This window comes from Cebus imitator, unplaced genomic scaffold, assembly GCF_001604975.1.
Source record: "Cebus imitator isolate Cc_AM_T3 unplaced genomic scaffold, Cebus_imitator-1.0 Scaffold68, whole genome shotgun sequence".
NCBI classification, from domain to species: Eukaryota; Metazoa; Chordata; class Mammalia; order Primates; family Cebidae; genus Cebus; species Cebus imitator.
The window spans coordinates 4179833-4206861 of record NW_016107383.1 but is presented as its reverse complement, the minus strand read 5'-3'; the positions used below and the strand labels follow the sequence as shown (position 1 = coordinate 4206861).

At 43.1% G+C, this 27029-nt stretch overlaps 2 protein-coding genes across 2 annotated transcripts in view; one reads left to right on the top strand and one right to left on the bottom strand.

Moving 5' to 3' along the window:
• Positions 1-5573: 5573 nt before the first annotated feature.
• Positions 5574-6556, bottom strand: LOC108305916 (bcl-2-binding component 3, isoforms 3/4-like). The gene has a single exon (XM_017530684.2). It carries the CDS (start codon positions 6519-6521, stop codon positions 5574-5576), a length of 948 nt encoding a protein of 315 aa, XP_017386173.1. The 5' UTR covers positions 6522-6556.
• Positions 6156-27029, top strand: part of EXT1 (exostosin glycosyltransferase 1) — a 314862-nt gene continuing 293988 nt past the window's right edge. The window contains exon 1 of the mRNA XM_017530683.2: positions 6156-7777. Coding sequence (XP_017386172.1) covers positions 6816-7777 — 962 coding nt within the window. The 5' untranslated portion in view covers positions 6156-6815. The remainder of the gene's footprint in view (positions 7778-27029) is intronic.

Sequence of the window (27029 nt, the reverse complement as noted above, 5' to 3'; positions counted from 1 at the left end):
CTATTTTTCCGTTTTCCCTTTTTCTGTTGGTTTATAATAGTCAATCGCCATTCCAGAATCTGCAAAGAATCTGGAAACCAATGTGTGTGGGCGATATTCCATGTATTTAATGCGGTCAACTTGCAAACATCGTCTCATCTCATGTACTTGGGTCCGCATTTGTCCAGGAGTATGATGATCAAATCTTGCACCTGCCATGTACATTGAGGACTGCAAAATTTTTCTCGTATTAGTTTGTTCTCATTTGATTCTTACAGTAACTCACACGCTTACAGTAACTTACATGCTTATAGCTAAGCATGCTATATATTACAGTTACTCTTGGTTTTACCAATGAGAAACGAAAGCTTAGGGAAGTGAATTGACTTACTCAAGGTTATAGAGCAAGTGATGGGGTCAAGGCAAAAGCCTACATTTTCTGGAATCTTTTGTGCCACACATAGCCCTCGGGGAAAAAGTACACCTGGAAAAGGAAACTAAGCAAGGCTTGAATGCTTGGGCTACTTTAGCTGTGTGTGTGTGTGTGTGTATGTGTGTGTGTGTGTCTGTGCATGTGTATGATAGAACTCTAGCCTTGAATATTCTCTTATTTGCCCTACAGACAACGGGATCAGATTAATTAATTAGTTCCACAGTGTTTATTTCGTGACAGACACTATTGTAACTGCTGAGGATGTAACACTGAACAAAATGACCAAGTCCTTGCGCCATGGAACTCACATTCTAGATGCAACAGATAAATAATAAATGAACAAGCCAATATAAAGAATGTCAGGTGCTGATTGGTGCTAAGAAGAAAAAGAGGGTGAGGGGATGGGAAAATGGGAGGGTTGCTGCTGTTTTATTTAGGGCGGTTAAAGAAGCCTTAAAGAAGGCAGCATATGAGGACAGACTTGAAGGAAGTGAGGGAGGGTGCTAGGTGGACTGGGATGCAGATGGGCAGAGACAAGTGTGTGCAAGGGCCCTGAGGCAGGGACATGGTTGCCATGCATGAGAAATAACGAGGTCACCAGCCTGGCTGGAGCACAGCGAGTAGATCAGGAGGGAGGGAGAGAGATGTGGGCAGGAAATGGGGTGAGACGATGTGGTGAGGGGAGGTGGGGGACAATTAAGAAAAATCCTGCAGGACCTTGTAGGTAATTGAAAAGGCTTTATCCCTTAGTAGAGAGACTGAGATCCCTTGAGGGCTTTGACCAGAGTAGTTACATGATTTGAAACACATCAGTGTGTTCTGTTTTTGTTTTTGTTTTTGAGATGGAATCTTGCTCTGTCACCCACGCTGGAGTGCAGTGGCGCGATCTCGGCTCACTGCAACTTCCGCCTCCCAGGTTCAACGATTGTCCTGCATCAGCCTCCCAAGTAACTGGGACTACAGGTGCGTGCCACCACGCCGGCTAAGTTGTGTATTTTTAGTAGAGATGGGTTTCACTGTGTTGGCCAGGCTGGTCTTGAACTCCTGACCTCAGGTGATCCACCTGTGTCGGCCTCCCAAAGTGCTGGGATTACAAGCATAAGCTACCATGCCTGGCTCAAACACATCATTGTTAAAAAATTTACAAAGGACCAACTTGCCCTCTGTTAAGATAATCCTGGTTAGTAATATTTCCACTTCAAACCACAGACTGTCTTGCTTTGAGGACTACCAAGCGGCCTTTAAAAAAAAAAGAAAAATTTTCTCAGATTTACTGGGACATGAATGACAAATAAAAATTGCATATACATTTACGATGTACAACATAATTTGATGTATGTATACATTGCAAAATGATTGCTATTATCAAGCTAATTAACCCATCTGTCATGATACATAGTTATCATTGTGTGTGTGTGTATGTATGTGTGTGTGTGTGTGGTGAGAGATCCACTTAAGATCTACTGTCTTAGCAAATTCCAAGTATACAATATAGCATTATTAACCAGTCAGTCACTATGCTGTAGGTTAGATTCCCAGAACTTTCTCATTTTACAACTGAATGTTTTATATTCTTTGACTAACATATACCGATTGCTCCAAGCTCTCAGACCACGGCAACCACCATTATACTCTCTGCTTCTGTGAATTTGACTTTTTTAGGTTCCACATGTAGGTCAGATCCACGCAGAAGTGCAGTATTTGCCTTTCTGGCTATCTGGCTTCTTTCACTCAGCATGAGGTGGTTCATCCCTGTTGTCTCAAACGGTAGGATTTCCTGCTACTTGTGGCTGAATAATATTCCATTGTATGTATATACCACATTTTCTTTATTCATTCATCAATTAACAGACATTTAGGTTGTTGCCATGTATTGATTATTGCGAATAACACTGTAGTGAACATGAGAGTGCAGCCATCTCTTTCACATGTTGATTTCATTTCCTTCTGATATATACCCAGAAGTAAGATTGCTGGATGATATGGTAATTATGCTTTTAAGTTTTTGAGAATTTCCCTATCATTTTCTACAATGGCCATATGAATTTACCGTCCCACCAACAGTGTGCAAGCGTTCTCTTTTCTTCATATTGTCCCAAACATTTGTTATCTTTTGTCTTTCTGATAATAGCCACTCTAATAGGTGTGAGGTGATATCTCACTGTGGTTTTAATTTGCATTTCCCTGATGATTAACATTGTTGAATACCTTTTCGTATACCCATTGGCCGTTTGAATGTCTTTTTTGAAAAATGTCTGTTTAGGTCCTTTGTCCATTTTAAATTTTTTGTTTTGTTTTTTTGCTATTCAGTTGTGTGAGTTCCTTGTATATTTTGGATATTAACCCCATATCAGATGTTTGGTTTGCAAATATTTCCTTTCCTTTTGTTGGCTGCCTTTTCATTTGTTGATTGTTTCCTTTACTAACTGCAGAAGATTGTTAGTTTGATGTATTCCACTTGTTTATTTTTGCTTTTGTTGTTTGTACTTATGAGATCTTTCATGTGTGTACGAGTGCTATGGTGAAGCTAAATTTTAGTAAGTCATTCATTCATTCATTTAAATCAGTGATTGAGCTTCACCTAAGTGCCAGGAACTGCTCCTGGCATTTGGGATAAAGGAGTGAATAGGACGAACAGTTCTGCTTGCAGGAGCTTCCTCCCAGGTTCAAGTGATTGTTGAACTGTTTCTTCCTTACCATGAAGAAACAGTTAACAAGCAAGTAAATAGAAGATATTTCAGCTGATGAGAAGGGTTAGGAAAAAACAAAACAGAGGAGATGAAATGATGATGCCATTAGAGAGGCTACTTTTAAGATTCTAGTTGGATTTTGAAATGCGGAACTTAGGCTAATAGTGTTACACATGTAGATCAATTTACAGTTTACAAATTGAGGCCAGGCACAGTGGCACATGCCTGTAATCCCAGCACTCTGGGAGGCCGAGGTGGGCAGATCACTTGAGGTTAGTAGTTCGAGATCAGCCTGGCCAACAACATGGCAAAACCCCGTCCCTACTAAAAATACAAAAATTAGCCGGGCATGGTGGTGGGTGCCTGTAATCCCAGCAACTCAGGAGGCCGAAGTGGGATAATCACTTGAACCTGGGAGGTGGAGGGTGTAGCATAAGCTGAGACCACACCACTGCATTCCAGCCTGGGTGACAGAGCAAGAGTCTGCTAAAAAAAAAAAAAAAAAAAGGCTGGCAAGAAAGCTATTATTATCCTGATTTTTCAAATGAGGTCCACTGAAATTAAGCGACATGCCCAAGGCACTAGTAAGTGGCAGAACTGGGGGCTGAACCCAAGTTTTCTCTAATGTTCAGTACCAAAGATTTTCTCACAGTATGCAATACTTTGGGAAGTACATGTAGAGATGGGTAACACTGGGGCCTGGGATAAAGAAATTAGCCATAATTAGGCAAGAAAGGTATGAAGCACATGCCAAAACATAAACAGAACACAAAAGTGCAAGAAGGGTAGCTAGCTCCCCCTAAGGTCATGCAAAACAACCGGTCAGACATAGAGGGACCGGACAAGGTGGCTCACACTGTAATCCTGGCACTTTGAGAGGCCAAGGCAGGCAGATCACTTGAGATCAGGAGTTCGAGACCAGTCTGGCCAACACTGCAAAACCCTGTCTCTACAAAAAATTAGCCCAGTGATGGTGGTGTACACCTGTAATCCCAGCTACTCGGGAGGCTAAGAGAGGAGAATCGCTGAAACTCGGGAGGCGGAGGTTGTAGTAAGCTGAGAGCCCGCCACCAAGGCACTCCAGCCTGGGTGACAGAGTCAGACTCCGTCTTAAAAGAAAAAAAAAGATATAGAGGACCTCTAGTCCCACAGCCCCACTTCCACAGGGCTGAGATAATCAGAAGAGAAGGCCTCTTGCCTTGAACGGTTGTTCTTAGTAACTTGGGCTGGGGGAAGCTTTGGATCACATGTGGTTTCAATCACTACCTTTATCTGCATCATCGTCACTGTATTTGGAAGATGACTGAATCCTCATTTCTGCCCCAGGCCTCTCTACATTGTGCAGGGGGTACAAGTCAAATCTGGAAAAGCTGTCTCATCTTTGGCAGGTCAGCAATAGGGAGAGGTTTCAGGAATGTACAGTAATGTCCCACCCACGCCCCTTCCCCGCTTTAGTAAAACAAATCTGAAACAACAGAGGTCTAAAACTTTCCACTGTATCATTTCACATTGCCGTGTTATAACCCTGCCCTTCATCCACACCCCGCTGGGGTTTTTGCAGCCTAAGGGAAGCCGGGAAATGTCTGCTTCTAGCCTCAGTCACTCCCATAATAAGCAATCACTAAACAGCGGGCTGCCCTAGGCAACTGTCCAGCTTGCCCTAACCCCGAGACTTCAGCTAGGCCAGACGGTGGGAGGTGTTCTCTGTAAAGCAGTATTCAGGCTCTGAGGCCAGGGAGTTTGGCTTTGACCAGAGATTCGGTTTGGGAATTTAGCACATCTTTGTGGACCTGGAGGATCTTTAGCCAGACTGCTGGTCAGTTACCTGAGTTATCCAATGAAGTTCTTCCACTGGGGGTGGCAGGAGCTTGGGGTCAGGGAGTTGGGAGGTTAACGAAGGAAGGTCCAACCATTTGGCACTAACTGTAAATAAGGTCACTTTCCTGATATAAGTTTCCCTTCTATAGCTGGGACAGTTTGCAATTCTACCAGTCATCCTTCCTTCCACCACCACCACCACTGCCACCACCAAGAGAATAACATTGCTCTGAGGACTGGGGCAAGCTTGTTAACTGATTTCTCTGCAGCCATTAGAAAATCTTTTTTCTCTGATTGGATCTCTTGGAAGCTTTCTTCACAATAGACAGAGGGGGTTCAGGCAAGGCTGCCTAAGTAGATAATGAGGATTTAGGATAGCTGTCTTATACTCCTAGCACACAGAGGCAGGCACGAAGAATTGCAACAATTCCTCTTGATTGTAATAATTCCTCTTTATTGTTGGGGACTGGGGTGTCTCCTTGGTTTAAGAAAAAGATGTGCTTTGTAAGGGAGGAGTAAGGGGAGACTGCTTTAATGCTTAGCTGGGTCTCGGAGAGTGGACGGAGGGTTGGGAGAGGCAGCTTTCGGATCGGCAGTCGCTTTCTACCAAGTCTTTCTTTCCTCCCTGCTTCGCACTTTCAAAGCATCCTTCTCTAGGCGTTCCGGCAGGCAGCCCAGGAGACCGGATTCTCCAAGGCGCCCGGGGCCGCGAAGCACGGGGCCCCCGCCGGTTCCTCCTTCCCGGGCCGCCTCGTTTCCGCAGGCGCCTCCGGTCCCCGGCACTGCGCAGACCGACATCCTGGCCTGGGCGCGTCGCGGGGCCACGGGACTCGCCCCGGGCCGCCCCGCGCTCCACCAGCCCGCCCGCCCGCCAGCCGCACGCAGCCCGGGAAGCCCCGGCTCCCCGCGTCCCCCGCGCCCCCGACGCCGCGCCGGCGCCTCAGCCCGCGGCCGGGGGTTATGAATGGGCGCAGCGGAAGCACCGCCCCCCCCGGACGTGACGCTCGGCCAATGGCAGCGCGGGCTGCGTGGATGGATGAGGTCAGCGCTGTCGTGTCGGGAATGGAATGTGTAAGTGTAACATTCAGAACCGGGTAACATTCGGCGACCGAACGCGGCGGTCGGCAGCGATCGCGCGGGGGCCTGCGAAGCGCCGCTCGGGGCCGGCACTGCCCGCGGGGAGGAGGCGCCGCCGCCGCCGCCACCGCCACCCAGCGCCGCCGCAGCCGCTGCCGCCTCCAGCCCGGGCCGCCGTGCGCCCCGGGGGCCGGCCCCGCGAGCGCAGGAGTAAACACCGCCGGAGTCTTGGAGCCGCTGCAGAAGGGAATAAAGAGAGATGCAGGGATTTGTGAGGTTACGGCGCCCCAGCTGCAGGATGCACTAGCCGGCTGAACCCGGGATCGGCCGACTCGTGGGAACCGGAGTGCTCTGCACGGAGTGGTGGATGAGTTGAAGTTGCCTTCCCGGGGCTCGTTTTCCACGCTGCCGAGAGGAATCCGAGAGGCAAGGCAATCACTTCGCCTTGCCATTGATTGGGTATCGGGAGCTTTTTTTTTTTTTTTTCCTCCCCTCTCTCTTTCTTTTCCTCCGTCTTGTTGCATGCAAGAAAATTACAGTCCGCTGCTCGCCCGCCCTGGGTGCGAAATATTCAGCCCCGCTCTCTCCCGTGCATCGTGCAACCCGAAGATGAAAGACCGAAGGGGAGAAAGTTAAAGAAATCGCCCACATGCGCTGGATCAGTCCACGGCTTGGGGAAAGGCATCCAGAGAAGGTGGGAGCGGAGAGTTTGAAGTCTTTACAGGCGGGAAGATGGCGGACTGGAGCTGAAAGTGTTGATTGGGAAACTTGGGTGATTCTTGTGTTTATTTACAATCCTCTTGACCCAGGCAGGACACATGCAGGCCAAAAAACGCTATTTCATCCTGCTCTCAGCTGGCTCTTGTCTCGCCCTTTTGTTTTATTTCGGAGGCTTGCAGTTTAGGGCATCGAGGAGCCACAGCCGGAGAGAGGAGCACAGCGGTCGGAATGGCTTGCACCACCCCAGTCCGGATCGTTTCTGGCCCCGCTTCCCGGACGCTCTGCGCCCCTTCGTTCCTTGGGATCAATTGGAAAACGAGGATTCCAGCGTGCACATTTCCCCCCGGCAGAAGCGAGATGCCAACTCGAGCATCTACAAAGGCAAGAAGTGCCGCATGGAGTCCTGCTTCGATTTCGCCCTTTGCAAGAAAAACGGCTTCAAAGTCTACGTATACCCGCAGCAAAAAGGGGAGAAAATCGCCGAAAGTTACCAAAACATTCTAGCGGCCATCGAGGGCTCCAGGTTCTATACCTCGGACCCCAGCCAGGCGTGCCTCTTTGTCCTGAGTCTGGATACTTTAGACAGAGACCAGTTGTCACCTCAGTATGTGCACAATTTGAGATCCAAAGTGCAGAGTCTCCACTTGTGGAACAATGGTAGGAATCATTTAATTTTTAATTTATATTCCGGCACTTGGCCTGACTACACCGAGGACGTGGGGTTTGACATCGGCCAGGCGATGCTGGCCAAAGCCAGCATCAGTACCGAAAACTTCCGACCCAACTTTGATGTTTCTATTCCCCTCTTTTCTAAGGATCACCCCAGGACAGGAGGGGAGAGAGGGTTTTTGAAGTTCAACACTATCCCTCCTCTCAGGAAGTACATGCTGGTATTCAAGGGGAAGAGGTACCTGACAGGGATAGGGTCAGACACCAGGAATGCCTTATATCACGTCCATAACGGGGAGGACGTTGTGCTCCTCACCACCTGCAAGCATGGCAAAGACTGGCAAAAGCACAAGGATTCTCGCTGTGACAGAGACAACACCGAGTATGAAAAGTAAGTGTCTGGGCTGGCGTGTCTTTGCGAGTCAGCCTTGGGCCCTGCCTGCCTTGGTCCAGGTGTGAAGTTGGGGGATGGGGTGGGGGCGGATGAGCCCTCAGTCCTCTTCTCACTTTGAGCCTGGAATTGAGCAAATCCGGTTCAGGTGTGCAGCTAGAGGCTGGGAGAGTTGGAGCTCCTCGGGCAAACTGAAAAGCCTGGAGCACCTTCCCGAGCCAAGTAGATGACAGTGTCTCCCTCTTGCTTAGAAAACCTTCAGGGCGGAGTGTCTCCTGCTAAAAGTAGGGTTTTGATCCAAGTTTAGTAACTGCATTTCAGGCATGGGTATTGGAGGGTGTTTCTGAGGGTGTTTAGAGACCCAAAGAGGCTGTGATCTACCAAAAGTCCAGAGACTTACCACCAAGAGTGATGCTTTTGTTTGCTTTTCTGGTGAGTGGGGGTACCTACTTTCCCAGGAGTTTTCACAACTTCACATTTTCTGTAAGCCTGTAATTCATGTTAGCTGTGGAAGTGTTTAAATTTTATCTAACTGTGTGGCCCTTTCCTCTCTCCCCCATGGCATTGACTTTTATAAAGGGAGACTGTAAACTTGTTGGGTCTGTGGCTTTGCATGCATGCATGCACTCATTCATTCATTCATTCATTCATTTATTCATTCATTCATTTCTGTACATGTCCTGTCTCTTTCCTAGGAGAAACTGTTTTTTAATCTGGGCCTCAGTCCCACTGTCTGAACTCCAGTTGCTAATTTAGATTTCCCATTCTCTTTTGTCTTTATCTATTTGCATATAAATTGTAGACTGTTACTCTTTGAATGGGTGTGAGATGCCTCCTTACCCTCTGTAGTGAGGCAAGTTTTGTCCAGTTGCTAAGTGACTGAGTTGGTTACTTTGTAGCCCTTTTCACTCTTCCTTTTTCCTTCCCAGTGACAGTAACTGACACGGGATTTGGAGTCAAAGCTAGATTCCACAAATCTGCTTTACCCTGAGCTTGGTGGACCAGTTGCCTAGTAGGTGGGGTTGCCGCCCAGACTCTCACTTATATCGGAGTGTGGAAGAGTTAGTGAGTTCCTACAGTGCATTTCCACGTTACGCCAGTTAAAAGCCAGAGCAGCCTTGTGCTACCCAGGGAAGGAAGGGGAACCTCTCAGCTGAGTACAAGAGGAACTGGCAGAGGCTGGCAGATTTTGCAATTGATTCATGAAATGCAGAATAGGGGAAAGGCTTCACAAACCTGATTGGAACAGGAAGGGGTATGGTGGGAAACTGGCCTTGAAATGAAAGGTTTGATTGTTGTCTGTGCATTTTCTCAGACACTAGGGCCTCTATAGGAGTGATTGGAAGGGAAATTAAAGTCCTCCAAGACTTGATCATAGAGAGTGAAGGAGAAAGTATCAGGCACTCAGATTCTGCTTTCAACCCCGGATACCTTTTGCTTTTCAGGCATAAGAAAAGCCGGAGACTAGGATCAATTATGAATCCATAGTTTCCTCTCATTCAGGGGCAGTTATGTGTGAATGTGTAGTTGCAATGGATTACAATTTTCTCATAAAAGACATCTAAACTATGGTTAGTAATGAACTGCTTTGTTTATACGACATTTACATTGACCTATTTCTGTGGGTGCTTGTAAGAAAAAAATGCTTATTGCCTTTCAGGAATTTCTTTGTCTGGTTTATGGTGGAGTAACTCGAGATGAAGTCTAACCTTTCTGGGTCTTCTAAAGCAGTCTCACAGAATGCTGTGGAAGGATCACTATATTCTTAATCCTTCTAAAGGGGCTAAAGCTGAGATTTCAGCTAAGGAAATTTGAATTATACATTTATTTGGAAAATACCCTCCATCCAAGGGAACAATATTTCTTATCCTTATGTTCCTAAAATAAAGTTTCTACGTTTTCTGTGGAATGGAAACGTTTTCTAGAGATCAGCAATGAAGGAAGGGAGGGGTTGGTTTCTTTAAAACTTTAGTGTTTACCAATTAAATTTAATTTTTTACCTCTTTGTGATCGGGCCAAGAAATATGACACCCACACTTTGGTTTATGTTTAAAGACCACAAGGGGTCAAGACCTCAAGACTGGGTCTGATGAGAAAAGTGGTGTTTAGTAGAGAAGCAAGTTTGTTCTGTCTCCCAAGCAGGGATCTCTTTAGGAGGGACACGTCTGGATTTTCATTATGTTCCCCTTTTGCATACCTTGCAGCCCTAAACTTGCATGACAGCCCGGGATGGTGCTGCAAAAGGTTTACATTCACTCACCTGGTATACCTGAGTTTTGACTCATTTCTCTCAGTGTGTTAGCAGAATTATTTGTCTTTGAGAAATGGTGCTTACAAACTTTATTGCCTTTTATTATTGCCTTTGTAACACATGAAGATGAAGCAAGAACTCTTAAATTTGGAGATATGCTAGCAGAGCAAGCAACGTGTGTTGTGCTCTGGCGGAAGAGCAACTACTGTGCTACTTATATTGGTGCTTTCTGGAAGATAGCCTTAGATAATGTGAGATGTGGAACTACTCAAGTCAAGTCTCTCTAGCCAGTCTCTCTGGCCCCTTAGGAGGCAGCTATATTGAAGTTAGGTTTGTAGATGTGATCTATGTAAGTTTGGCTTCTCATACTGACTCATGGTGTGACTTCTGATTAGTCACCTTGAGCATTAGTTTGGGTTTTGTCGAGTGGGTTTTAGACTGCTTCAGGGGTTCTCTAAGCACTTACTTGGTAATAGCTTATAAAAACACAATCAATTTTCATCTAATTTATTAGCACGTGTATGTGGGGGAAAAAAAGCTTTAATTTAATTTGCTCCCTCAAGCAATCACCTGTAAGTTTCCTCTGGAGCAGACTTTATGGGGTCTGATGATTACATCAAAAATTTATGGTATCATGATAAAGTTAGAATACTATAGAGTATATACAAATGTATCAGCTAAACAAATTGTTGCTTTTGGTGAAAGAGAACATTATGTGTCAGTAAAGATTTAGTGCTAAATGAGCAAGGACTTCTGTCTCACCTGTGCCTTTGTGAAAATTAGACATTGATTACAAAGGTATGGGAGAGCTACATGGAATGAAGGAAAATGACATTTCTAATAGGAAATAAATTTCTTTTGTCATTTTTTTGACCCAGACATCCAGGAATGTATTAAAATATCAATTTTTATGATACCCGTATTTTTTAATCAGTTATATATTTTAACGCACATGGATGATGCCAGCTAAAATCACTGCAGTAATTAGATGATTTGTAATGATGCTTTAGAGAAATTCTATTTTATGTTCTTTCAGCTGCTTATGCATCCTCACAGAATTACTGTATTTTTACATGAACTTCATAGTTCATGTCCCTACAAAGGGCATTATTGTGAAACTTTAGGTTCAGGTATTTGAAATAGAAGAAAGAGAGGGAAAGAAGAGGTGGCTTCTATCTTCGGCCCCCTTTAAAAGGAAAGCAAGAGTGAATATTTAAAGCTTTTCTGGGAACAGGGAAGATAGTGTGCACATCTTTTTGATATTTTCCTTTTTCTTGTTTGCTAATGCTGTACCTCACAATTCTGATGTCTTTAAGGGTCTTGAAGGTAAGAGATCATTTGGCTTCCAACATCCTGATTTTTACAGATGTAGACACTGAGGAACAGAATGTTTCAGGGATTTGCTAAGGCCAGAAAACTGTTTAGTGACAAGGGTAGCACTAGAATGCAGGCCCCTGAATTTTGCCTTGATTCATTTCTACTCTCAGGCACCCTTGAAAATTCACCAGCCACGAGGAGATTCTCATTAATGATGTTTACTATGGGATTTCTCGTAGAATACTTCAGTAATCTGATGAAAACTTGGAGGACACTTTTGTAAAAATAAATGATAAGTAAATAAATAAAAGCATATTCACAATTTGTCATATGGTTTCAGGGGCTGACGCACGCACACCTCCTGCTGAGGGCATCCTCAGACTTACAAACACTTGCTCTGGGAGTTTACATTTTGCCTGTTTGCTTAGTTGGGTAGGTCTGTGGAGCTGTTTAGTCTAGGAGTTTTTTGAACCTTTCAATTTGGCCCTAAGGGGTTTAGAGAATAGGCTGTGCATTGACTGAACAATAAGTTGAATTCTGTGCACTTATAGCAAAAAGAAACTATGCACAGGACAAGTCATAATGCTAAATGCTTTTATCTTTTCTTCCTCATTATCTCAAACTGTGTTAGCAGACACCTTGATCAAGTTCCTGATCCAGCAGTGAACCTTAGATGAATGTTTTCCTTCTCCAAAATGACAGGTGGGAATTGAGATTCTCAGGTTTTAAATGTAAAATATTAGCGCCTTTCTCCCCACAGTTGTACAAAAGCATTTCTAAAATAAACCAAATTAACAAAGTTAAAAAATAAGGTAGGGCCAGCCCTGTGGAAAATTATGAAGTTGGCTTGTTTGTCTTCTGACACTGAGATGCTGGTTCTCTCCTCTCTTTCCTTTCTCGCCTTTTTCTAAACCTGCTTTCTGGAGCGCACCCGAGAGCCTCAATCACAAGGAATCCCTGAATAAGGGTTGGAGTGTTAATTGCTACTTTTAGGGACATTTGTATTATTACTGGATTCAGCCTAACAAGTGAGGGTTTCCAGTGGAGCCTGTGACCTAAGCTACGGGCCTTCAGGAGTTTACGCTACAAAAAAGTGGCTTGCTACTAAGGTTTGGGCAGGTCCTGCCAATAGGAGGCAACTTTTGGTCCCCCTGACTGTGACAGCAGCTTTGGATGGCAAAAGGGGTGATGCCACACCTGCAGGTGGTGATGGTTCATACTGTCAGAAGGCCTGGCGATCTGCCTTCCCAGAACACAGTGCTGGAAATACCTGCCAATAGTGACCTTTAATATGCCAATGTCTCAGCAGAAGTTGTGCTTGGTAGGGCCTGGCCGCCTTGCTCACAACTGTCTTCAAAATGTCTTCTCAGGCTGTGTTGCCGGTGTGTAAACGGAGGAAAAAGGTGGTAAGGTGGGTGGCCTGAGGCTATGCTGAACTGAGACTAAAACCCAGCTTTTCTGACTCCAGGATCTCTGTTCTTTTTACCGAGAAAAGAATATTCATTGCTACCTCACTGCATTCACTTTGCAGCACCGCGTATTCAGAATGAACCAGGTGAGACAAAGTGGTCATTGGCTTCTGCAGGCTTCTGGACCTGTTTCACGTTCAAACATCAACACGGAAGCTTATGTTTCCATGAGCTTATTGTAGTTATTACTACAGGCTGATCCTCCCTAATCCAAAGGTTTGAAGTGCTCCAAAATCTGAAACTTTTGACCACCAACATGAGCATTTTGGATTTCAGATTTCTGAATTAGGAATGCCCAACTCTAAGTATACAATGCGGATATCTCAAAACCTGAAAAAACCCAAAATTTGAAACACTTTTGATCTCAAGCGTTTCAAGCATTTTAGGCCAAGTCCTTCTCAGCCTGAAGTTGTGTATTTGAAACAAGGTGTTTTCTGAACAAGGTGTTTGAGAAGTCACTGTTGCACTGTAATAATTACCTAGTGCTTCCTTTACTCTCTGGAAGAAAAAATAGTGGGCTTTTTTGTCTCTCGGGGTCATGATGTGAATGTCGTACACAGTGGCTGAGTCATCAGAACAGGTGTGCCAGCCCCCTACATGGAACTTGTACGGCTTCAGGTTGTGCTAAATTAACTTTCTTTAGATAAGGGATAACTAGCATTCATTTCAGATAATGGATATTCAACCTGCAGTTGTTTGTATTTAAAAGCTCTTCCATCTTGACCAAGTTCCAGTAATAAACAGGGATTCCCTCCAAACTAGAAGATTTGTTGAGTGCCCGTTATTTGAATTTACTCTCATTTGTTCATATAACCTTTCAACAACAGTGCGAGTTAGATTATATCCTTATTTTACACATTAGAATGTAGGCCCCTGAGATAGTAAAGTAACAAGCTCAGTGTCACATCTAGTGAGTAAATGGCAGAGTTCCTACCAGGGTACTTAGATTCCAAAGTCCCTTCTCTTCTGCAGAATGTTACCACCCTTAAAGAATCAAACAGAGTTTCTACCTGTTACATATTAATTTTTAACAAGTGAATCACGAGTCGCGTGTTTGTATATTGACCTTTTTTTCCATTGCTTTACTTTATGAATATGTTTCCCGAGGAAAAAGTTAGGCTCAGAGATGTTATAAAGATGGCCCCTAATTCCGACCTTTGAGCACTGAGCTCTTTGAACTCTTCTGTTGAAGAGGCATTGCAATTTTTTCTACGTAGATTCTGCTTGTAATTCTCTCCTAGGGTTCTTCTAAGAAAGATGAGGAAGCTGATTAGTAATCTACCTGCATGACCTTTCTCCTACTGATAGCATCTGGCAGGGTGTCCCTCTTTGATTGAAAGTGAAAGCGAACCCTGGAGATGTTGCTGCAGGTGGATGGGGCTCAGAGTGAATGCTGCTGCCCCAGGTAGATGTTGTGATCCAATAGAATAGAAATGAAAGGGTTATGGGAATAATCTGTCTCTGGAATATATCACACTCAGTGCCTCCAGGGCCTAAGGCTCTTTAAAAGAAAAACAGTGCTTAAAAAATTATAAACATTATATACAGGCTGAGCACAGTTCATGCCTGTAATTCTAGCACTTTGGGAGGCCAAGGTGGAAGACTGCTTGAGCCCAGGAGTTCTAGATCATACTAGCCTGGGTAACATAGCAGGATCTTATCTTTACTAAGGATAAACAAAAATTAGCTGTGCATGGTCATGCACACCTGTAGTCCCAGCTGCTTGGGAGACTGAGGTGGGAGGATTGCATGAGTCCAGGACACTGAGGCTGCAGTGACCAATGATGGTACCACTGCACTCCACCCTGGATGACTGAGCAAGACCTTGGCTTCCAGAAGAAAAAAAAAGAGAGAAAAGAAGGTATACATAGCCTTTGTGGAAGATTGGGAAAATACAGAAGACCGGAATATGTAATTAAATTTCTTTCCTAATTCTATTTTTTTTTTTTTTTTGAGATGGAGTCTCTCTCTGTAGTTCAGACTGGAGTGCAGTGGCACGCTCTTGGCTCACTGCACCCTCTGCCTCCCGGGTTCAAGCAATTCTTCTGCCTCAGCCTTCCAGTAGCTGGGACTACAGGTGCGTGCCACCACACCCCGCTAATTTTTTGTACTTTTAGTAGAGCTGGGGTTTCACCATGTTAGCCAGGATGGTTTCAGTCTCCTGACTTTGTGATTTGCCCGCCTTGGCCTCTGAAAGGGCTGGGATTACAGGTGTAAGCCACCGCGCCTGGCCCTCCTACTTCAGTTATAAGTGCTAGCCACTATTGGTAAACTTTGAGGTAGTCAGTCTGTTCTAGCACAAATATATGCTTATATGGCTCTGTCTCTGCATATCCAAGTACCGTGGATAGATAAATTAATTATTATTTAATTAATGGTGAGTAAATAATGAATTCAACACATTTTCTTGTTTGTGCTGGACACACATGTGTTGGAGCTGGGGCTACTTTGGCAACCAAAACAAACTTCGGCCTATTCACCTTACCATTCTAGTCTGTTAGTTTTGTAAAGTTGAAGTCAGCCTTTAAATATAGTTTTGGATGTTGTTTCTTTCCCTAACATTATCCAACAGCATTTTTCTATTCGAAATAGTTTTGAAAATAGGATTTTTAACATGTGATTTTTTTTTTCCTCTAAACCATGGCTGGACCAGAGTTTGTTTAACCATTTACATTTTCTTACATATTTTGATTTCTTTATTGTTAGTATTACTTTTCTTGAGACATAGTCTCGCTCTGTTACCCAGGGTGGAGTGCAGTGACGTGATCCCAGCTTACTACAACCTCCACCTCCTGGGTTCAAGGGATTCTCCTGCCTCAGCCTCTCGAATAGGTGGGATTACAGGTGTGCGCCACCACGCCCGGGTAATTTTTGTATTTTTAGTAGAGATGGGGGTTCCACCATGTAGGCCAGGCTGGTCTCGAATTTCAGACCTCAGGTGATCTGCCTGCCTCGGCCTCCCAAAGTGCTGGGATTACAACAGGCATGAGCTACCACACCCAGCTTTCTTATATATTTATCTTGTTTTTTTTTCCCCCCATTAGAAATGGTCTGTGATGAGTTTCACCTTGTTGTGTGTTTTTAGGGTCTCTCTCTCTCTCTCTCTCTCTAAAAACAATACAGAACTTCCTGTCCTGTCCTCCCTACTCCAGACTCCAGTCCCATTCAGGGCTGTAGCTGTTTTAAGGTGAACATCCATTTAGTGAAATAGCTGTCATTAAATGACTGCCTAGATAAACATTTGTAGGTGTTAATTGGTCCTGCCAGGGGGCCTTTGAAGCTCCACTTCTCTGTTCCCTTTGAAGTTTTGTTTTTGCTCCAGCCAAAATCCTCCCTGGTCTCTAACTGAGCAGGCGTCCTTAGACTTCTGTCCACGCACTGTGCACATACCCTTGCCTGGGATTTCGGAATCTGCAGGCCTTACCTAGGTAGATGTCACCCTTCTAGCTCATTGTATTCAGTTTATCAAGGCATTTGTTCCTATTTTCTGTTTGGTTGTTGACTCCATGGACCATAGGAGGTAAATTTGGACAGGTCGCTTTGACCTCTGGGCATCTAAGTAAGGCCTGGGATTCTAAGTGTACAGGAGGCATTATTCTAAGTGATTTAAAAATAGATAGCAAACAAAGGCATTTGTGGGGCTACACAGCCTCTTTTTGTCTATGCTTTTGTCTTCTGTGAAGCCCTTTAGAAGGGAGAACCTGTGACCCTGCACCACAAAAGTAGCTGATCCCCAAAAATTCCTGGACTAGGTTTTTAACTTCCCAGCCTCAGTTTCCACATCTGGAAATGGAGATCATAATACTGGTCTCATAGAGTTGTTAACAGGATCAAATGAGGTGACATGTGTGAGGCTGTACCTTGTAAACGTTAATCTGCTTTACAGGGTGATGGTATTATCAAACTCATCTTCCTGTCATTTTCTAATTAACAATAGAGGTTCATTTAGTTTTGAAACAGCTCTTCTTATCTAAGCCACAGCAATAACTTATCTCCGCTTTGATACTTAAGTCCTCAGGAAATTGTAGTAGGTGCCCCGGAAGTCCAACCATTGTTTCTATACAGACCTACAGGGGTCTTCAGGCTGGGGCTTGCATGTGTCGTGGGGTAGGAGTAGAAGCAGTTGAGGGGGGTCCCTGGGACAGTCAGACACTCCCCTGACAGGTTCCCTGGTTGACTGCTCTAATAATGCAGGTGATCTCTTTTCCAGCTGACTTTTAAGTCCTTACCAGTCAAGGGTGACATTTGGAGGAACACCTTGTATAAGTGGAACTCAGCTACCGGGTAGCCTCCCTTGGCTGGTTCTGCAGGCCCTTAGCTTGCAAAGAACAGAAAATCACTTGGGCTGCCTTAAGTTTTGGGATTTATTGTGAGGGGACATGGAACAGAAACTGAACTGAAACTGCTCTAGTAAGTTCTCAGGACCCACCACAATACCTGGGACAGGCGCCTTTGTTCTTGCTCTATGCCTTCATGTCTTGCTTGCCCAGCACCTCTGGCCCTGTGTGTGTCTGCCAACCACTGGCCAGTTTTTCCCAATCCAGGGCCTGGGGGAGACTAGTCAGATTGACTTTTCTAGTGAGCATTGCTCCTTCTGGGGAGAGCCATTCATATGAGGCCACGTCTTGGGTATGGTGGTGACCTGGTCAGTGAAACATTGCCACTCTTGATTTAATTGGTGGTCATCCTTTTGGAAGAAACAGCCCAAAGTTGCTTCCTGGAACAGAGGACTGTGGTTAGGGGAAGTTGGCTGTGGCACGAGGTGTTGAAGCCATATCCTGTTGGCATGTACATATTTGACCCGAGCTGATAACAGCAAGAGCAACTCATATTTGAGGGCATCCTATGAGCAGGATAGTGGGGAGTATCTTCTTTAATCTTTATGTCCACCTAGCAGGAGGATACTCATTTTACCTCCATTTTACAGATGAAGAAACCAAAGCAGTCAGTCTTTAAAAGTGGTTTGCCTAAGAGCACGCGCCTAGCAGAGGAACCGAGGCCCTCTGACTTTTGAACCTGCGTTTTTCACCACAGTACCTTACTGGTTTTGAACAGCTGGAACTGATGTCATAAAGACCACACACTCACAAACAACAGGATGATTGATTTATAGAGTATCACTTGGGTTTCTCACCTAGAATTTATTTAATATTGCTTTAGAGAGACAATTCTTGCCTGTTAGGTAATCTGGTTTCTCAACCTACAGTAGATTAGAAGCAGTAAATTTAAAAATGAGAGAGGGATTCTTGCAGATAGTTCTGGGAAGAAATGACAGCTGGTAACCCAAATATAAGGAAGTGGGCCAGAAAATTATAAAATATAATGCCCAGAAGAAGTAAAGAAGCATGGCAGTTTAAGAACAGCTGGCTCAATGCCGAAGAATGTGTTGTACACGCTCCTCAGGAATGAATGTGCTTCCAAGTCCAGCACCTACTGCCCTGCCGGTCACCAAGCACAGCTTCTGTGGATATTTGATGAGCTAGAACACAGTACAGTATTGACTCTGAGATATCATTTGTGTTCACTGTCCATTGTTTAAGAACATAGAAAAAGAAGTAATGTGTTTTATAACTTTTTTGAAAACTGTATGATTAATAAAATAGATTGGTGGTCTTCAGAGTAAAATCTCCATTTGAAAACTTGTCTACTGACTTTAGCAATTTCCTCCAGGGCTCCAGAGAGACAGAATCTTCTTTAGGTTAGCATTTGATTTCTGTTATTTGTTGCTAACTCTGATTTCTAGTGCATTTTCATGATGCATGTCAGTTTAAACCTAGATGAAAGGTAAGTTTTCTGATTCTGTGGTGTGGGCCTGTAGTGCTAGCTATTCTTGATGGATCGGTATCTAGAATGACTTGGTCTGTGGGTTCAGGTGAAGGGAGTAGTCTAGGGCTAGGGCTGGCCCTGCCTGCCTAAGGTGTAGCATATGGATGTTAGGGTTTGGAGAAGGGAGAAACTCATGAGGGGACAAGGGACATCTTCTATCTTGTCCTGGGGTTACCCTGGCAGGGATATTGGACATTTCACACTCCCAGCAGGGGCCCAGCTTGAAGATGTACAGGCACATTTCCTGCACACATTCCAGCATCCTGGCGGATTGGTAAAAATCATCTGCAGTGCCACTGCTGGAAAGCATCACCACCCTACTTGAATGAACCTTGGGGGCGTCTCATAGTTAATTCACATGTTACTAAGGCAGGCAAGCTCTGCCTGCCTCCTCATCCCCAGCCCCAGGGCAGAGCCACACTCCTCCTCCCTCCTTTCCCCACACACCTCCTTTCCACTTTCTGGAAAGCCACCACCCAGCTAGATCTTACTGCTTCCAGAGTCACTTCCTTGATGCCTCAGACAAGGCCAGATTCTCCTGGTACGTGCTCATATAGGACATTTAACAGCCAGCTGTGGTTTTCCATTCAGTTTGCTATTTTTCTCTTTCTAGTAGATTGCACAGAACCTGAGGGGAGGATTCATGTTGGTTTTTCATTAATTTACTTAATAGATACTTATTGAGCGGCTATGTCATGCAGGCACTGGGGAGTCAATAGTCAATAAAAAGGTGCATGTACCTGGCCTCTAGATGCTCACAGCCTAGTGGTTGGAGGCTGAGGCTGATGGCATACAAATTTTGGCATATATTAGAAGGTGTTGCATGCTGTGAAGTAAAGCAATATATGGAAGGGGGTTAAGGCAGTGAGTCTCAGCCTTGACTATACAGTAGACTCTGCTGGGGAGCTTCCGAAATTAGGGCCAGGCCCCAGTCCAGGCCAATTAGGGATGAAGTTCCAGGTTTTTATTTATTTATTTATTTATTTTATTTTAATTTTTTGAGAAGGGGTCTCACTCTGTTGCCCAGGCTGGAATGCAGTGGCACGATCTCGGCTCACTGCAACCTCCAACTCCCTGGTTCGAACAGTTCTCCTGCCTCAGCCTCTGGAGTAGTTGGAATTACAGGCATGCACCACCATGCCTAGCTAATTGTTGATATTTTTAATAGAGACAAGGTTTTGCCATGTTGGTCAGTCAGGCTGGTCTTGAACTCCTGACCTCAAGTGATCTGCCCACCTCATCCTCCCAAAATGTTGCGATTACAGGCATGAACCACGACGTCCAGCTGGCCGAAGTTCCAGGAGTTTAAAAAGCTTGCCAGGTGGTTTAGATGCATAACGAGAGTGGGGATGAGGAAGAGTTTTGCAGCCTTAAATGTGGAGGGGAAGAAAGGCCTCCTTGGGAAAATGACATTGAGCTCTAGTACCACTGTACCTTCAAAGCCTCAGCACCGTGCCCGACTGACTCATAGGAAGCACTCAGTGTTTGTTGCATAAATGAAAAAAATTTACATTTATTTAACTCAAGGGAATGTTACTACTGTTGATGTGGTATATTCAAAGTATGGAGTCTCTAAATGTTACTCTCTGATTTATAGCTCAGGCATTCCTGTTTCTACTCCTCGGTCATTGTGCTCATTTGCTGATTCACCCAGAGTTTCTTGTCGTGTTCAAATGGGAAGTTTCTTCCATTGAACTTTTTTTTCCCAAGGTATTTTTTTTTCTTTCTTTTTCTGTTTTTACTATTGTGTTTGATATGAGTATCACTGAAACCAAATTAAAATGAACCAAAGGGTTTTGATGCATAATACAAATCCAAATAATTTATTGGTATAGGAGAAAAAACATTATGTTTTTTTGTCATTCAACAGTCCGTAGATATTGGGACATTCCCCCTCTTTAATTGTAGTTTGTCTCCCAAGGGATTGATAGAATAAAACTTTTGGTTTATATTTTTTGCTCAGGTTACATTCCAACTCTGCTAACTGATATTGAAGTATTGCCCCAGAGTATATAGTAACATAGGGCTTAATTGAGCTATCAGGCTTCTAACGAATTCATATAGAGATTTATCATTTAATTAAAAAGCAAAGCGGGGAAAAGCAAAGGGAATGTGTACAACTGTTCCTTCCACTGGCCTTCATTTAAAATCCTGGCTTGTTTGTTTCGTTTGTAGAATCCTGCAGGATATTGCATAGAAGTACTCAAGATGTATAGGTAAAATAGAGGGTGTGCGGTATTGCAATGACTTGACTTCTTAGTGGGTCTTAAAAATTGATTCAGATTTGGTGACAATCATATGACACTTAAGTTGAAATTATGTTTTATGTTTTTACAAAGGTTGGGAAGGCCACTTAACAAAATTATTCTTATGTCTGTATATCTGAAGCAATCTGAAAATCCAAACAGAGGGAATCTAATACTTAGATGCTTTTGCTTTACTGAAAGAGAATAAATTTTTCTTGAAAACACCATTTCTTATATGCTACATGTGTGTTTAAAATTCACACCTGCATTAAAAAAGCTACATTTAAGCAACACTTTTTATGATAACTGCATTTTTAAGTATACAAGTGTAATGTTGCAAACGTGTAAATGTAGGGCAGTTAGTCTTTTATTGATTCAGAGTGGAAATATATAGTATTTTTTGTATTCAGATTATTGAGTTACATGTTTAAAAAAAAAAGTGTTTTACGTTAAGATAAAATTTAAGTACCTCAATGCTTAGTACAGTTAGAAGGTGGAGTAGTATTTTCCTGCAGTTATTTTAGACTTAGCTATGTCTGAGGAGTAACTTAAGTAGGGATAACAGAGAGCAAAAAGGATTAGATGTCAAAACAAATCTTAGATTTCTATAAAAATAAGCTAAGAAATGAGCACCCTTAGACAGAAAATATGAAGTGAGAATCTAGAGAGTGTTGGTGAGGTTTGAGCCTCTTTGGGCCTCAGTTTTCTTCATCTGATTTTCCTGTGCAGAGACCACTGATTGGGGCTGTCACATCTGTCCTTGCATATGTGTGTCTGCATGTGTGTTGTATGTTTGCTCAGGGAGGAGAATATGGTGTTCAACTGACTCCAAATATTTAGGACCCGATAGTTTTGTCTGGAGAGAAGAGCAATAAGATTATGGGAAAGATCTTTTTTTTTTTTTTTTTTTNTCACCATGTTGACCAAGATGGTCTCGATCTCTTGACCTCGTGATCCACCCGCCTCGGCCTCCCAAAGTGCTGGGATTACAGGCTTGAGCCACTGCGCCCAGCCGGGAATGATCTTAAAATCTGGTTTAACTCTTACAGTGTGGACAAAAAATAGAGATCCAGGGAGACTGAGCAATTTGCCCAAGGTCGTGTAGTTGTGACTGAATTGGAGATGGAACACACATCTCTTGACTTTCAGCTGAGGATTGCTTAGAGGTTACACATAATGGTTCTGGTTTGAATTCAGATGGTGACTCTGTCACTAGCTACGAGACCTTGGTCAGCTTCTCTCTTTCCGTTCTTCACTTGCAAAATGGAGATAACAATTTCAGCCTCCTAGGATTGCTATTATAGGGATTAAATGAGTAATAATACATGTAATATGCTTAGAACAGTACATGGAACATAGTAAACACTCAATAAGAAACCATTGTTACTGTCTGTTCCACTAAACCACATCAGATGCCTATAACTTCAGGCTTACTGTTTGTATGTGTTTATCATGGTTTTAATTTCATTTCTTTCATTTGACCTATCTGTTTACAGCTCATTATAACTGTAGTGTGCAATACTGTACAGTAGCTTGCCAGTCATATAGAAGCTCCTGGTGGTTTGGCAAGTGCCCAGAATTCCAACCACCTGTTGGAACTGTTGCCAAAATACGGTAGATTTTGATTTCCCAGGAGTTGTTCAACTGAGAGTACAAATCATTAATATTACTTTGTGTCTTTAAAAAAAATTCTTTCTCCTATTACAAAAGTATTATGTTTCCCACTAGTTCTGTGAAGCTGAGCAGTCACAGAGGTCTTGTTCTTGCCTCTTGAAGAAACATTAAAATGGGTAGCAAATGTGCTGGGGGTCGGTCATCTGAGATGACTTTCAGAGATAAACCTGTGCGAGATAGGGAAGGGAAAACTATTTTTTCTTTTCTGGCAATCCAGGTAGCCAAGCGAGTGATCCCACCGTGCGGGGGCACTTAGCAAATCAGGAAGCGCAATAACAGTGAATGACTTTTTACTTTCAACAGTTTGCAGGGCGCTTAACAATTGATGGCTTTTCCTTGAGGATGGCATTATTGGCAGCAGCAGAACTCAGACCTCTGCACTGTTTCAGCATGTTAAGTTTAAACGGTGTATGCCAATCTTTGAGGATAAACTTATAACAGGGATCAAGGTAAAAGTTAGGGAAGAAATTCTAGCCTGTGATTGGAAAATCTGGGAGTATTCAGACACATTGGAACTTATATTTTTATTCTTTCTCCCGGAGACAAAGCTGCAATTATGAATACACACATTGTAAGAGTTTTTCTGTGGTATACCTTGTTGGCCACCAAATGCAGATGTGATCTGATTCCTGTCCGGTTCCACACTGTAGCAGGCTTTGCTGTCATTGGGTCATCTGCGTTCCTTGAAACTTCACCATATCCAAATAAAAGCATTTTAGAACAGGATTAAATTTTTATACATTACAGAATTATACAGAGGGTTCTTTAACATCCACTGTTCAAAAAGAGACTCTGGTGAATGGTTCACTAAGTAAAGTGAGATGGAATGTCTCATCCCAAATTTGATATTGCTTGGCTCAAGACAAGAAGTGGGGTGTGTATTTTATGCATATGATGAGTATAGGCCTGTATTTGTATGGTGAGCATGTATTCAAATTTCAAATCTTTTTTTTTTTTTTCCCCGGGAATTTTTCTGGAGCATGTGGTGGATACTGTTTTCTGCCAAGAATCAAGGGGCTGTTTTATAAAGGACTCCTTTTTTGGAATGTGGAGGGAGTAGGTCTTCTCTTCCCTTTTCCCAAAGTTTTCTTGTATCTTCTCCACAAAATAAAAATTTCTTTCTTCTAGCTCACTGACGTGGAGATTCAAAGCAGCAGTGCAATAAAAATACCATATTGCATTTCCAATGAACTCCTTTAATTAGGTGAGATGAATTAATTGGATTTGTTGGACATGTCTCTGAAAGTATAAGATACTCACTTTTGGAACTCCCAGGCATGGTGGCCTGGGAGCTTTCTCAGTTTGCTCCTGTTCAGAACATGTGTGTGAACTGTCATTTGAAGCCTGTCATTTTAGTCCCCCTTGGGGGTTAAAAATGGCCTGGTGATTTTTCAGATAGCACAGCATAAATCAGCAGCTGTTTGGCCTGCCCTTCAGCCTAGGGCATTCCCTGGTTATCACCAGCCTCATCATCAGATGCGTGTATTACATATTTCTCTGTCCATACCAGCAGGTGAGATGGTAATCTAAGAGCTGGTTTCTAACATGTGTGGAGGGAACTTTCTAAAGTCCCTCCAGCCCTAGTATTCTCTTGCCCTGTATAATTTTAGGGGTCCAGGTATACAGGCTTTGATGGTCCTCCTTATGTGTTTCAGGGCCTCGGGGAAAATCCTGGAATTTAGACAGGGGCAGTGAGTGAATGGCTGTAGCCCTTGAATCCCATTTAGGACCTTAGCTCATTCTACCTTGCATTATAATTATTTAGTTTTTATCTCTCTAGGTTTTTATACTTTCAGGGGTAAAGCTGATTCATTCTCCTCTGTATCCCAGAGTTCACCTTCAAGGTAGTATGTTGCTTGGTAGGTGCTTAGTAAATGTCATCATATTTGATTAGCTTTTTGTGGTCTTGTCTTTAGTCTAGAAATTCTAGATCTCAAACAGAAGGTAAGAATATGGTATATTTTGGATTTTTACCTTTGTATAGTATATATCCTTTTCAAATATAGAGCCAGAGTGCCAGACCCAAAAAAAAAAAAAAAAAATTGTGATCAGAGTATATAACATTTCCTTTCGTGGTGGAAAATGTATCCGATAAATGTGTTCTCTGCATTATTTTCTTCCAAATATATTTTAATCACAGTTATTTGGATATTTCCCACTTTATATTCAGCTTGGGCTCCGATTAAATCTTGTGTTAGTTATAACCTTGAATATCAGTTAGGTTCATGAGAACAGGGATGGTATCTATGTGTTTTTAATCTGCTTCCCAGCACTTCACACAGTGCTAAGTTTACAGTGGATCTCCAAGAAATACTTGTTGAATGAGTGTCTTTTGGTCATGGTGGCCTTTTAGTGCAGAAAAAAAACTTTTGGATCTGAATTGTTAGACATTTGATTTTTTTTTTTTTTTTTGTAATAACACAGAGAATGTTGAATAGAAAAAGTAGGTTTAGAAGATATATATCTATGTCTCTATATATTTTACCCTCCTTGAGGTTCGAAATAGTTGGAGTTAAATTGGAGATTTATCAAAATCCAACGATGATTTGCACCTTTGAAATAACTCATCCCTTTGATTGTCATTTTAGCTACAAGTAGGTTCCTAGTTATAACTGTAATATCCCTACAATCCTGCTTTATGGAACTCCGACTGCATTGTGTTGTGTAAGATAGGGCTCAGTTCTTGGCCAGGTACAGCTTATGTTCTTTGAAACTGTCTCCTTTTGTGAGGAGGAGGCTGAGAGATAGTGAACTCATTGAAGAGAACTGTGGCCGAACCCTCTAGCAACTTCCTAATAGAAGATGTCCCCCCATTGACTTCTTTGGCATTTCAGCTGCCCTTTTGAAGGAGGGGACAGACTGTGCCCTTGGGACCAGAGCCTTTTTCCTGTCTGCTGATGAATGAGGCACCAGCTTGCCATGCTCAGCCAACCACCTGTGTTAATAAACAGCTTTCCTAGACTCTGATCCCTTAGCATAAACCATACACAGGAGGCACAAGGATATAGTTGTGCCTCCTGTGTATGGTTTATGCTAAGGGTTTATGCTGATCATCTGTCAGCAGGGACGTGCATGGTTTTCTACCGAGTGGCTTCAGCGTCCATGGTTCATCTCTAGACCATTTTGCTTTTTTTTTTTTTTTTTTTTTTTTTTCACGGTTTTTTGTTTTGTTTTTTTTTTTTTTTTTTTTTTTTTTTTTTTTTTTTTTGAGACAGGGTCTTGCTCTGTTGCCAGTCTGGAAGACAGTGGCGTTATCATGGCTCACTGCAGCCTCGACTTCCCAGGTTCGAGCAAGTCTCTCAACTCAGCCTCTGGAATACCTCCAGGGTGTGTGCCACCACACCCTGCTAATTTTTTATTTTTATATTTTTAGAGATGGGATCTCCCTAGGTTGCTCAAGCTGGTCTCAAACTCCTGGTCTTAAGTGATGCCTTGGCCTCCCAAAGTGTTGGGATTACAGGCATGAGCCACCACACCTGGCCTACTTTGCTGTTGTTTACAAGTTTTGGTTGACACTTCTCTGCAGAATAGCACCTGGCATCTCTCACCACCACTGAAAAGGATGGAATTTTATACACCTCTTTTTCCTAGTTTCTCTCTAGCAGTTACTAAGGGACCATTGGAGGTACTTATTGTTGCTGTTTATAAAAGCCTTCCCTCCAGTCTGAGTCATCTCACCCTACTCTCTGCTACTCCCCTTTAGCTACTCTTTTTTTTAAGTAAACCTCCCCCTTTCCGCTGAAGGATTGTGCTTGCACACACATGCACACATACTCATGCCTACGCTCACCACACATGCTTCCTGTCCTCTGGCTCTCGCGTATCCTATGTAAAACCTCCTGTTGCCACTTAAGTGAAACTCTCCTAAGAGTTTTCATCTCAGAAGCTCAATTTTACCTTTCACTTTTCAGATAGAGACCCCAAATGTTAATCTGGTGAATGTTTTAAAAAAGGAAATATTTTTTAAAATCCAGATTGCAGAGGTAATACTTTAGCATTGTTGAATTCAAACATTATAGAAAGTGGAAGTTTCCTATCGTATGTTTCCCATAACCACCTTGAATAGTTGAGTGAATATATTTTATTCTAAGCACGTGCTGTTTATCTTCTTGAAAATGGGACCATTGCATACATATGCTGTTTTGCAATTTCTTTTATTAGAAAAGAAGATTAATCATATATCAAGCACTATTCCATGTCAGTCCATATAACTTTCTCCCTCATTCTGTTTTTACAGCTGTAAGGGAATCTGCTGTGAAAATACTCCTTTAATTAGTTTACAACTGAGTGTAAAATTTGGCATTTGATTCTTGATTCTAGTCTTTTTCTGTATATTCACCCCAAATTCTTTGAGACTGAGGGGTACCCTAATTTTTTAAACAAAATTTTGGAGGGCTTTTGGGTAAAAACTAAATGCTTACTTTCTCAGGTACCTACCCCATTTAAAAATCAGTTTTGAGGGCTATAAA